Source organism: Balaenoptera physalus (genome assembly GCF_965194825.1).
Source record: "Balaenoptera physalus genome assembly, chromosome: 16".
Taxonomy (NCBI): Eukaryota; Metazoa; Chordata; class Mammalia; order Artiodactyla; family Balaenopteridae; genus Balaenoptera; species Balaenoptera physalus.
This window is the reverse complement of record NC_138898.1, coordinates 48,820,802-48,833,825: the sequence shown is the minus strand read 5'-3', so window position 1 is coordinate 48,833,825 and position 13,024 is coordinate 48,820,802. Positions and strand designations below refer to the sequence as shown.

At 47.5% G+C, this 13,024-nt stretch overlaps 1 protein-coding gene across 3 annotated transcripts in view; it reads left to right on the top strand.

The window, feature by feature from the left end:
• The first annotated feature begins 6,771 nt into the window (after window positions 1-6,771).
• Window positions 6,772-13,024, top strand: part of RIN2 (Ras and Rab interactor 2) — a 104,745-nt gene continuing 98,492 nt past the window's right edge. For 2 of the 3 annotated variants that reach the window (XM_082431655.1, XM_082431652.1), the window contains exon 1: window positions 6,777-6,864. In XM_082431655.1, coding sequence (XP_082287781.1) covers window positions 6,808-6,864 — 57 coding nt within the window. In that variant the 5' untranslated portion in view covers window positions 6,777-6,807. Of the gene's footprint in view, window positions 6,865-13,024 lie in introns of all 3 variants that reach the window. The other variant, XM_082431654.1, reaches the window with a different exon arrangement.

The window sequence follows — 13,024 nt, the reverse complement described above, 5'->3', positions numbered from 1 at the left end:
GTTTAATGGAGCTTTTTCTTTATCAGTGTGTGCTTTATTCCAAGATCTTTGCTTTTTTACTTGAAGTATAGTTGATTTACAATGTTGTGTTAGTTTTAGGTGTACAGCAAGGTGATTCAGTTATGTTCTTCTTCAGATTCTTTTCCATTTTAGGTTATTACAAGATGTTGAATATAGTTCCCTGTGCTGTACAGCCGGTCCTTGTTGGTTATCTGTTTTATATATAGTAGCGTGTATCTGTTAATCCACAGATCATTTGTGGATTAATTTATCCCTCCCCCCCTCCTTTGGTAACCATAAGTTTGTTTTCTATGTCTGTGAGTCTATTTGTTTTGTAAATAAGTTCATTGTGTCATATTTTAGATTCCACATATAAGTGATAGCATATGATATCTTGTCTTTATCTGGCTTACTTCACTTAGTATGATAATCTCTAGGTCCATCCATGTTGCTGCCAATGGCATCAATTTATTCTTTTTTCCGGCCGAGTAGTATTCCACTGTGTGTCTGTGTGTACACACACACACACACACACACACACACACACACCCCACATCTTCTTTATCCATTCATCTGTCAATGGAAATTTAGGTTGCTTCCATGTCTTGGCTATTGTAAATAGTGCTTATGAACATAGGGGTGCATGTGTCTTTTCGAATTGGAATTTTCATCTTTTCTGGATATGTGCCCAGGCCTGGGATTGCTGAATCATATGGTAACTGTATTTTTAGTTTTCTAAGGAACTTCCCTACTGTTCTCTACAGTGGCTGCACCAATTTACATTCCTACCAACAGTGTAGGAGGGTTCCCCCAAGATCTTTGAATTAAACATTTGATAAGATGATGATAAACAGCTTGAAGTTCTACTTGCTTTGGAGAACTCATGGTCATCTTTCTGAAGCTCTTCTGGTCAAAGCATATTTGACGGAAGGGAATATACATCTATCCACCTGCTCAAGAAGAGGGGACCCTTATTGTCAGGATACAAGATGCCCTGGACCCTGGCACTGCCAGGCCTGGTGGGAATTACAAAGCCATCAGCCTGAGGCTGAGATTCAAGACTCTCCCCTCCCCCATCCGCCCCACCCCCGTGGTCCAAAGGCTTCTCATATCTGCTCACTCAGGGTATCTGCTCCTCGTCAATTAAGCTGGCTTGTGGCTCACAATCCAGCTTTCACGGGTAAGCACGTACCCCGTGACTCTCAGCTCAGAAGGTTCTCCCTCATCTGAGAACAGCCAGTGAATTACTAGCCTGGGTCATGTGACATCGCTGGGTCATCCAGTCAGCTGAGAGAACCGAATGGGCAGAATCACCGCCCTCTGCACATCAGGCGGGAGCTGGGCACGGCAGGTGCTTTACGAGGGGCGTGGTAGGTCAGGCAGGGCGTCTGGGTACAGAGGGCAAACCTGTGGGCACTGCTGAACTGGAGGAGCTCACATCCCAGCCAGAGAGACCCCTCCAAGCCAGCTGGCCATGGCCATGCTGGGATGACAGCTCAGTGTGACAGAGAAGCTGGACACCCACATTTTAGGCAAAATGTCCGATTTTTTTGAGCCACCAGGTGTAGCAGACACTGTCAAGACCTTCCCGTATCCCTTGGGCGTTTGGCATTTCCACGCATGGTGGCCTGATTTCCAACTGCCAGCTTTGCCCAAGGGCTCTCTTCGGCCCCAAGAGCCCACTTTGCCGGCACCAGGGGTATGTTGGAGGTGCTGGTGACCCAAGGCCCCCTGGGGGGAGTCAGAAAAATACCCCTCAGTTGGGACTACCTGAGCCATGGTCTACACTGGCTCTCAGAGTTCCCAACCCAGTCACCCACGCTGATTGCTTGCTTGGTGATGCCCTTTGTACTGCTGCCCTTCCTCCCCTGTGTCACATCCCCTCTGCCCGACCAGTGTGTCCTGAAGTCACCTCTCGTAAACGACTGCGACATGAATTTTTGACTCGGGGTCTCTGGAGACTGTTTATTCAAATTGTGAAAAAGTGTGTTACTTCGTCTATTGTATCTGCCGTGTAGACTCCATCCAAGAGCTGCCAGGTTATAAACCTCCAGTTAAAATTAACCACCAGTGTCGACCCTTTTACCATTGTGGCCAGAGAGCTTTGGGAAGGAAAGCTCTAAACTCTGGTGCTCACACGTTGACAGTAAACCTGGGGGAGCCCTGGAGGGTGTGGCTTCCCTCCGTGGTGTCCTTCGGGTTCAGGGCCGATGCGGCTTGTGGGGCTTCTTCATTGTACGTGTGGTCTCTGCGCAGGAGTGCCGGGTGTGACAACTGACTATATGGTGCTTTTCAAGTGAGGAAGTTAAAAGACACGTACTTCTGAGAATGACCTTGGGGGTCACCCCCCTCCCTTCTCAGCCCTGTTCCAGGCGGGCAGAGTGCAGCAGCCCTGAGGCCTGAGAAGCTGTCACCCTGCAGGGACAAGGAGAAGGAGGCGGGAGGCTAGCTCTTGGATGTCCGGAGGGGTAAAATGAGGGCATCGGGTGGGAGGTAAGAGAGGCAGTTTCCCATCCGAGGGAAGGGGGAACTTCCAACAGCAGAGCCACCCACCTGTGTCCAGGGCACGTTCATTGCCTTTGGTGGAGACATCCGCACCGGGCTTCGTGGGCAGCGGCAGAGCTTCTGCAGCGTCTCTGTGAGACATACGTTTTCCAAAGACGAAAGGGATGGACCTCCCCTGGAGTTTGTTCCAGGCCAATCCTGTGAGTGGCAGAAATGCACAGTCTCACCTGTGAGCACCTTCCTTAAAAAAGAGGAAAAATTATTTTATTATCCTTGGTTACTCTTGTGAAAGTCAAGCCGAAGAGCATTGTTCCTAATTCTATTTAAAAGCAGTTATCGAGGAAGGGGCCTGGGAATACAGTTCTTTGCTTCTGATTTCTTACTTCCCACAAATTAGTTCTCTTTTCAATGAAAAATGTTTATGATCTTAAAAATACTTTAAAAAGTTTAACGATTGAGAGATAATCGGTGCTGGGCAGTGATACAAGACGCTCAAAGAACAAATTTTAAATTTACATAACTTGAATTGTCAAGGCAGAGGCTGGAATAGAGAATTTTCTATTCAACTTGTAAAATCCGTGGTCATACAAAGATAATTATGAAAATATTCAGAGACCTTGCCTGGATCCAGACACAGAACCGCCCCACTGGCTTTTACCTCTTAGTAAAGACGAAAAGCATTCAAAAGAGGTAGGACCTGCCATCCTCGGAGCCACTCAGGGAACCAGGCAAAAAAGGTGACATGCCTGTCTCAGGATTGGCCTCGACCTGACAGGTCCCCAGGGGTGAGTCACTTCCTTTTACTTCAGTCAGTTTGGCTGTAAAATGATTATGAGCTCTTGTTTACCAAGAAGTGAAGTCCACTTTGCCTCGCTTTATTCAACTGCTAGAAAGAAGAAGGAAGAACAGAGTGATTAGAAAGCTTCTGTGGCCGACTTTCACAGCAGCAGGTGATGAGAATCCCTGTGACTTGAACAAGGCGAGTCTCTTTTAAATCAGACTTGGGAGTCGTGGTTGCCCATGTCAGTGTTACTGCTGCTGCTTTGTGGGTTTGCTCTTGTGACCTGAGGCAAATGGAATAGGAAGGGTATAGGCTGACTAAATAAATCCGGGTGGACGGGGGAGGAGGAGGAGATCCATCTCAGATGTAGCCTATCTTGCCCAGGTTTGGCAAGCTGGAATTTCGAGCAACAGCTGGGATTTCGCCAGTGACTTAGCTCCGTGGCTCAGTGAACTGAAAACCAGGCTCTGGGTGTTCCAGCCCCGTCGGCCAGCCCACAGCCCAGGGCCAGGTGGCGGTGCCCCAGCGCTCCCAGCGGAATGGGCTGGAAGGCCGGCCGGGAGCCATCCTGCTCAGCGGCAGTCCGTGCAGCCTGGCGCCCAGCCGGACGACTCAGTGAGTCCTGGATGCTGAAATCTCAGGACAGACTTCACCTCAGCACTCGCTCTTGGGGCCACATGGAAGCCACTGCGAGCCTCCCTCCAAAGTGGCCGAGCCTGGTGTTGGGGGAAGAGTCAGGAATATTCGCTTCCTGCCTTTGTCCTTTAGCTGGACCGCAGCGACCAGCTTCGTTTACATTCCTTCAGTGCTGTTATTGAAAAGGCTTGGCAGCTCCAAAGTGCTTGCAGTGTCCTTTAGTCCCATTAGGGCTTTTTTTTTCTCTCTCTCTTTTTTTTTTTTTGCTAGCTTTCAGCTAGCATCTGGAAAGATCCACTGGATGTGCTAGGCTCCTTTTTCGAGAATCCGCTCCACCGTTCAGGGAAACCAAGCAAGAAGCAAGCTTCCACCGTATAAGTCTGGAGGAATTTTACAGCCTCTCCAACTACGGTACCTTTTCTGTTTCTTGGTCCAGGCTGTTACTGGGGTGGTTTTAGGATGAAACTACCGGTGTAACCTAACCCTTTGGGGGGAAGGGTAGGAACCACAAGTGGAAAGGAAGTGTCCTTATAAATTGTGTTAAATGTCTGTCTGTGTTGAGCTGGGGTGTCAGAGGCTATGCTTTGGGAAGGACTATTGCTACGACAGGAAAGACCTGAAACCCAAACTTCTTTGGGGCCCTTAAGAAGTTTATTTTTAAGAATTAGAACAATGTGTGATGTTCTGTCCACTTGGATTTCATTCTGTGGGAAGGGCCTGCCGTGGCCCTTGGCCGCCTGTCTTTGTCACCTGCTCTCATCTCTATCCTGGAGCAGCCTTCTGAAGAAGCGGGGATGCAATCTGCATCCTCTGGAAGAAATGTGATGGATCTGCCGGTCTCGCACAGAATCCAAACTGGATGTTTCCTTGAGGACCACTTGAGGTGGAAGTGTTCGTGTGCAGTTTTCAGGCAGCTAATTAACGTAGTAAACGCACGGAATCCAGGCTGCTCCATTGTTATAGGCAAAATTCCCTCCCTGTCCTGGCTCATCAGAAAGGGTTTGTACTCGGAAAATTTCTGAACAAAACAAAGGGACTTAGGTCTGGATGAGGAATGAACGGCTTGGCTCTCCCCAAGCCGTCCCTTCACTGCTATGCCATGTCAAATTCCTTGCCGGGAAAGCGTCTGGAAGAGACAGAATTACAGGCATTAGGCTTGGTTTCAAGAAGTGTACTTTTTTATTTATGTGCTTCTGGGTTGAAACAGTTAATCATTTGTTCCCAAGGTTACAGTGTGGTTGTGGTTCTGCTGCTTGTTCTGAAGACAGCACCGTATTTTCCTTCTGGAGTCACTCCAATCCGTGGACTTCGCTGATAAATGATGAACTTCAAAGGGCTTGGAGCTGGGGCTGCGTTCAGCAGCTGAGTCCGAGAATGTGAATCTCAGAGTCAGCAGAATCGCTCAATAGAAAGCTCACCAGTCATCTCAGGAGGTTTTGGAAGGTTGACCTTCATCCCAATGGGATTCCAAGTGAGAAGAATCACAGGGAAGATACCTCTGAACCTTTAAAGGGACCGAGCCACGGAGAAATGACTAACATAGGTGACGGCCCCAGAGGAAGGGGTGGGTGTGCGCTACGTTCTCATTTTCCGAGATGGAATTCCACTGGTCATCACAGCCCACTGCGGATGTGAAGGGAGGGGCCGATCTTGGGGCAGAAATGTGCCTGTCTCCAAAGATCCTTGCTTCCTAACGTATGCAGTTCTCTGCAAAGTCATTATGCTTTTCCATTTGTTGAAATGCCCTTGAGCGCTGCTGCCTCTCTGTTCCGCTGCTCATAATGAAAGAGCCTCAGCAAACTGGCAGCGGCTACTGTGGCTTTGGTGCCTTCCCGCTCTACCCCTGCAGCTGAACCCCTTTTAAGATCCCCAGACATGTTTTCATTTAATGTTTCCTTTATCGTCCTTCCACCAGACTGGTTGTGGTTAGGACCAGCCACATCTTGTGCAAGTTATGTGAGCGGGAGGGTGGTTTCATAATTGCTCCTGGTCCAGGAGGATGGTTTGGGGATGCTCCCCCAGGTATCCTCTCCATGCATGCTGGCCGGGGCGGGGCCAGCTGCGTGGGTGTGTGTGTGTTTTATTTACAAGTGGACATGGAAGGCGTTGCAGCCAGGAGGGAAGATTATTGGGTTTTGATGCTCCAGTGAGGGAAATTCCAAGCTCAAATAGCCACAGTTATGATTCAGAATCATATCATGCCCTTAAATTCCTCTCCACGTTCCAAAGTCCACTCCCCTCTTCCCCGGTTATCCTGGAGCTGTTTCTTACACAAACTGATCTCTGAAAACAGGGACACAGGATTTCATCCCAGTCTTTGATTTCTTTGGAGAAAATAGAGGGATTTATTCCCAGTGCCCTTGTGTTGACCTTGCCGGAGGGAGAGGGCCAGCCAAGCTCATAATGACCTCATCCCATTTCTGCAGGATTTCCTGGGACATGCAGGCCCTCACTCTTCCGCTGGCCTTCTGTGATCAACCACATTAAGTCCATGAGCTTTGGAGCAGATTACAGTGACATCTAACATTGTCCCTTTAGGACTTGAGCGTGAGGTCAAGCAAACACACAGAGCAATCATTATGCTTTCCGCAGTCCCAGGGGGCTTCGGCGTCAGCTGGAGGAGCGGGAGGGGGGCAGCGGGCAGCGAGGTGGGGCTGAGTCTAGGAACTGTGCTGTCTGTAGCAGGAAATCAGCCTGAAAGGAGATGGAAGGGCTTTGGTGGGAAATAAAATGGCACTCTGTTGTTGATGGAAAAAGATCTTGGCAGGACTGTTGTTGTGAGTGTTCTGTGGCTTAGAAAGGAATTTCCTACAGGCTGGACTAACCATTACAAATGTCTCTACCTTCAGGAGTCCCAGGCGTGCAGTAGAGTCTCGCCGCGGGAAATGTCAGCTTGGACCATGGGCGCCTGCGGTCTGGAGAAGCGAGGAAGTTTCTTTAAGGTAAAAGGAGGCCTTGATTGGGGTTTCTAACGGGCATCTCACTTCCCGTGCTGGCTGCACGGAGAGCTGCAGGGCTGCAGAGGACGGTGGGGGAAGCCTGCTCTCTGAGCCAGCTCTGGCTGGGGACCCTGCCTGAGCCCAGCTGTGAGCTATTCCCAGATTTTACAGGAGGTCGGGGCTTTTGTGAGTCAGTGTGCTTCCAGACAGGCCCAGGACCCAGGCATGGGGAGATGCCACCTGAGTGAGACAGTTGAGGCATCCTTTCTTTGTCAACTGCCAACCTGGTCCTTTTTCATCTGGACCGTTTTTGATGGAAGCTGGACTTGGCATTCTAGTGAGTCGGCTGTAGGCTCCTGTGCTTTTACACTTGGCTTGATTCTGTGAATCACTTAAGTGCTCATTAAAAAAAGAGAACTACACACAGATCCCTGGGCCTTACCCTAAACTGACTGAACGTTTTTGCTGGTGTATTTTATCAACACCCCAGAGGCCTGAGAGAACCAAGGCAGCCTGATTAAGACTGGACCACTTTTCTGCATGCCTTTTGATGTCAGTGGGAGACCTTGCTAGCTTAACGAGATGAACTGCTCAATGGGTATTTTATATACTGTGTGTGTGTGTGTGTGTGTGTGTGTGTGTGTGTGTGTGTGTGTGTGTTTTAAATTAAGACCTGACAATCGTTTCTAATGTACACTTGGGAATTGATTTTCTTCTTATGGTGTTTGCTTTGCATCCTCTCACTCACCCTCAGAATAATGCAAACTCATTGTAGACATTTGGAAAATACAGAATCATGTAAAAGAGGAGGGAAGTGGAGGTGAAATGTGCATTTGAAATCTGTCATAGGCTAATCATAGCATTTATATGCTTCCTGTTTCCAAGAGGCCAAACCTGATTTATTCTGTCAGTTGTGGGCTCCAAAAAATCCATCAGAAGAGCCTGTTGGTAAAGCAAAGCCAAGTTCATTCAAGCAACTGCTGTCAAGGAGGGCATCGCCAGGGCACAGGCCTATTGGTGTCTAAGGTCAGGAGGCATCTTTATAGGGTTTAGAGGTCCAGGCCCAAACCCTTTAAGCTGTGCTTCTCAAGGCAGAGAATCGACTGGGTTTCAGCAAAGTTTGTGATGTAATATAGTTCAGGATGGGTGGATACAGCAAGACGAGGGCCTTAAAGGGAATCTTGGTGAGTAAGCCATTGATCAGCAAGCTGTTTTCCCAGGTGAGCAAACTGTGCCAGGACAGATTGTTTTGTAGGAATTTCCTGCGGTGAACAGCAGAGTTATTTATTGGTTTACAATAACTTCCTGGAAGAAATACTTAAGTTGTGTTGACACAGATGGTCTCGATTCTCAGTCCTAAGAGTTAAGCTTTGTGGACGCAGCCATCTTAGTTCGCAGCCCGTTTACTTGATTTGAATCAAACCTGTGTAAAATCCACCACTGGAGGCACAAGAGGGGCCCCTCAAGCCTCCCGTGGACCAGGCTCCTGACTCCTCTTTGGTTCCTGGATTCTGTCTTTCGCTGAGATATTCATTTCATCCTGGTGGACCCAAACCCCCCTTCTCCCAAGGCACCGCCTACATCAGCCTAAATATTGGATCGTCCGTAATCAGCACCTTATGCTCAGGAAGTGCAGTGGGGCTGAATCTCACCTAGTAGTTAGATTTTAAAGTCCCAGCAAAAGGAGAAAATGGAATAGAGTCCAAACTGCCTTTGAAAATTCCTGAGGAATCTGTTGGACCCAATACTACCTACTGTTAAGTCCAATGTAGCCAGTTTTTCCTGCAGTCCTGGGAAAAATCTTTTTTTTTTTTTTTTCAGTTGAATAACAGGTAAAGTAGTTAACTTGTATTTCTGGGCCATGTCCTATGAAAGAATCCATCCGACAAGAGGTGAGAGGCTGCCTGAACCCACTGAGGGCAGGTCTGCTTCTTCTCTCCTGAGTCAAATGCCCTTGAGGAAAATGTGTGAAAGTGGCTGGAACTATATAACTTGGTGTTGTCTTTTTTTTTTTTTTTCTGCAGAGCTTAAATTGTTTCATTTATTCATTAGGTGCTCCAAGTGGATGATATAGTTACCTTATACTTCTTTCTCTCTTCTTCTTTATAGACATTGTTACTCTTTACTATGGCTATTTTGTAATTAGTTATTATGGAATAATAATATCATTCATTATTATAATATTAGATAAATAATATTGTTAGTTATTATTAATTATTCCACAATTTAGGCATGCAGTTATCCATAAGGATGAAGGCAACTGCCCCTTGGACATTTAATACTGACTCCTTGGAGGTTCGTTGTAAAAATGGTTGCCAGGGTAGCACTCAGGGTTGCCAGGGTAGCACTCAGGGTTGCCAGGGTAGCACTCGGTTGCTGAGATGGGCTGTCCCTCCGCACAGCCCTGGACCCACTGGCTCTTCGTTTACTCGTCATGCTTTTTTTTTGACTCACATTGATTGAGCACCTGTGATCAGCCAGCCTCTGTCCTAGGCACCAGGGAGAGAAAAGCCAGAAGCCATCCCACTTCATGGGGCTTTCAGTCTGGTACCAAAGAAGGATATTGATCAAATATAATATTAAACCCATAATAACGAATTATAAGAGAAAACAATGCTTCGTGAAAGAAGTAAAAGGGACTCTGAGGACAGATGACCTGAGTGGGGCCCCAGCGCAGTCTTTCCTAGGAAGTGGCCTCTGCTGTAGAGCCGGGGTTGAATCTAGGGACTCAGTGAACCTCTTGTGTCCCTGCAGGGCTGCCCTCCACACACACCAGCGATGCCCTACATCCAGGTAGGACCACTTCATAAGGTGTGGGAATTCGTGGTTACATTCTTGGCTCACAGCTGAATTCCACATGTTGATTATCCCTTTCTTGGTTATTAGGGCTCACATGATTTTGTGCAAAGCGTGGGTCATTGAAAGACAATCAGCAGACCTCTTTTTCAGCGTCATCTTCCCCTATCCAGTGTGTGCTTTCAAGCCAGAGTTGCTAACCGCGAGCAGCGAGCCTCGATTTGTGGTTTCGCATCTGTCCTGGCTCCTGGAAATGACCCAGATGAGTTGCAGGACGCAAGGGTCCTGGGTAAGGTGGATGGTCTGAGCATTCTGGGGTAATTGAGAAAGCCCCGGGGTTATGGTGCTCATGGAGTCTCTTCCTGGAAGCCTGGCCACAGAAATCCTGTGCTGGACAAACACATGGTCCACAGCCCTTCCCAGCATCATTGCTAATGTTCCTCAACCACCCGTGAGAAAAGTATCTTCCTGCCCTGCAAGGTCTCTGTGAAAACATGTGGGGGCAGACAGGTGATGCCCTAGACAAGGCAGCAAAGTTATCTGCACCTAATCATAGAAGTGGACACGGAGAGCTGTCAGATTGCAAGGCTGTGTTGTGTGAAAGAGACAGTAAGAAAGGCGTCATCTGGGCTGGAAGAGTTCTAGGTGGTCCTGGCTGAGGGCCGAGAAGCTCAGCATCATCTTGGAACCCTCCTTTTCCTTGATTTCCTAGCTTCCACAAGCCACCCTTCCCCAACCCCATCCAGGCGCCCAGTGCTGGCAGATTCCCCTCAAGTCTTCAGGATCCACCCCTCCTTCCCTTCCCTACATCCAACTCCCTACTTAGGGTCTCGTTCTTCCCTTTGTGGGCACTGCAGATGATGCCCAGAATCTATCTGCACCACCTCTGAATGTGGTTGGTTGGTTGTTTCTTGTCAGTCATTCCATCCATCTGAGTTGCCTGCTTGCAGACCCCGGCTCCGTGCTGCACCCCGGACCAGGTCTGTACTCTTCACCTTGACATTCGAGGACTTTCAGACGGTGCTTCCACCTTCTCCCAGCTCTTTCTCCACCGGTCTTGTCCCTGTGCCCTCACGGATCTGCCCCTGTAGCCCAAACCTGCTGTGTCCCTCCTCCTCCCCACCTTCCACCCCTCCCCATCAGGCTCCCAGCTGCCCTTCCAAGCTGGTGTCGACCCCCTTTATCCATTGACAACGGAGCTCGTGTGGGCTGAGCGGGTGTCTGCCTGGTGGTAGAAATGTCACGTAGGCCTAGCCGTGGCCCCGGCACAGTGCCCGGAAGTCATCCTCAATTCACAGCTCGAGCACTGCCACGAGGGATTCGTTCTGTCTTTCGTTGCCATGTCCGTGACCCCGAGGGGGATCCTCTTGGAGCAGAGAATGGTGCGGGAAGAGGACCAGTGTGATCGCCCCCTGAGCAGTTCTACGTATACCTATACCACTCGTTTTTAGATTCTATTCCCATATAGTTCATTACAGAGTATTGAGTAGAGTTCCCTGTGCTATACAGTAGGTTCTTATTAGTTATCTATTCTATATATAGTAGTGTGTATATGTCAATTCCAATTTCCCAATTTATCCCTTCTCCCCCCTTTCCCCCCGGTAACCACAAGTTTGTTTTCTACATCTGTGACTCAACTTCTGTTTTGTAAATAGGTTTGTTTGTACCATTCCACATATAAGCAATATCATATGATATTTGTCTTTCTTTGTCTGACTTACTTCACTCAGTATGACAATCTCTAGGTCCATCCACCTTGCTGCAAATGGCATTATTTTGTTCTTTTTTTATGGCTGAGTAATATTCCATTGTATATATGTACCACATCTTCTTTATCCGTTCCTCTGTCGATAGACATTTAGGTTGCTTCCATGTCCTGGCTATTGTAAATAGTGCTGCAATGAACACTGGGGTGCATGTGTCTTTTTGAATTATGGTTTTCTCTGGGTATATGCCCAGTAGTGGGATTGCTGGGTCACATGGTAGTTCTATTTTTATTTTTTTAAGGAATCTCCATACTGTCCTCCATAGTGGCTGCGCCAGTTTACATTCCCACCAATAGTGTAGGAGGGTTCCCTTTTCTCCACACCCTCTCTAGCTTTATTGTTTCTAGATTTTTTGATGATCACCATTCTAACCGGTGTGAGGTGATACCTCATTGTAGTTTTGATTTGCATTTCTCTAATGATTAGTGATGCTGAGCATCTTTTCATGTGCCTCTTGGCCATCTGTAGGTCTTCTTTGGAGAAATGTCTACTTAGATCTGCCCATTTTTTGATTGGGTTGTTTGTTTTTTTGTTATAGAGCTTCATGAGATGTTTCTATATTTTGGAGATTAATCCCTGTTGGTCGCTTCGTTTGCAAATATTTTCTCCCATTCTGTGGTTTGTCTTTTCATTCTGTTGATGGTTTCCTTTGCTGTGCAAAAACTTTTAATTAGGTCCCATTTTATTTTTGTTTTTATTTTCATTACTCTAGGAGGTGGATCAAAAAGATCTTGCTGTGATCTGTGTCAGAGAGTGTTTTGCTAATTCTTCGTAAGAATATTGCAAAGCATACCTGACATCAGTATTTGGTGTGTCTTTTCCTTCTTCCTAGATGCTTACACCTGGAGAGGACTTAGAGCAGTGCTGCCCCATAGAAATACAAAGTGAACTGCAGATGTCATTTTAAATGTTCTAGTAGCCACATTTAAGAAAACAAATGAGCGAAATTGATTTTTAATAATATATTTTATTTAACTTAGTATATCTAAAATATTGTCAGGTCAACATGTAATCAATATAAAAATATTAATTGGATATTTTACTTTTTTTTTTTTTTTTTTTTTAGTACCACGCCTTTGAAATCCAGTGTGTATTTTACACCGAGTGCATCTTGATTCAGGCTAGCGGCATTTCAAAGGCTCCACAGCCACATGTGGCAGGTGGCTCCTGTATTGGAGAGTGAAGGCTTATGTTTTGTCTAGTCTATACCTCCTCCTTTCACAGATGGTGAAACTGAGGCCCAGGGAGGTTGAAGTGCCAGGGGCTGGTTATTAGTCCCCGGCAGGGGTGGGAATTGCACCTGGCCTGACTTTCTCATGTGGCGCCCCACCCCCATCCCATGTAGCCTTCCTGAGGGTTCCACTCTGATCGCTTCACCCTTCTCCAGAGAGGTCCCCCAGGAAACTGCATCTGAAGAGGTCATGGGGACAGTGGCCTCTTTCTGGAGCATTGGTTGGCTTTTTCTTTGGATACACATGCATACCTTTCACCATCTGCTCCAGATGCTTCCAGGACACAGATTGCACACCCTGCACCCCTACCCCTGCCCCGGGCCTGACTTTCTAGGAATGCCCTGAACGTTTTGGACAGCAATTCCTGTT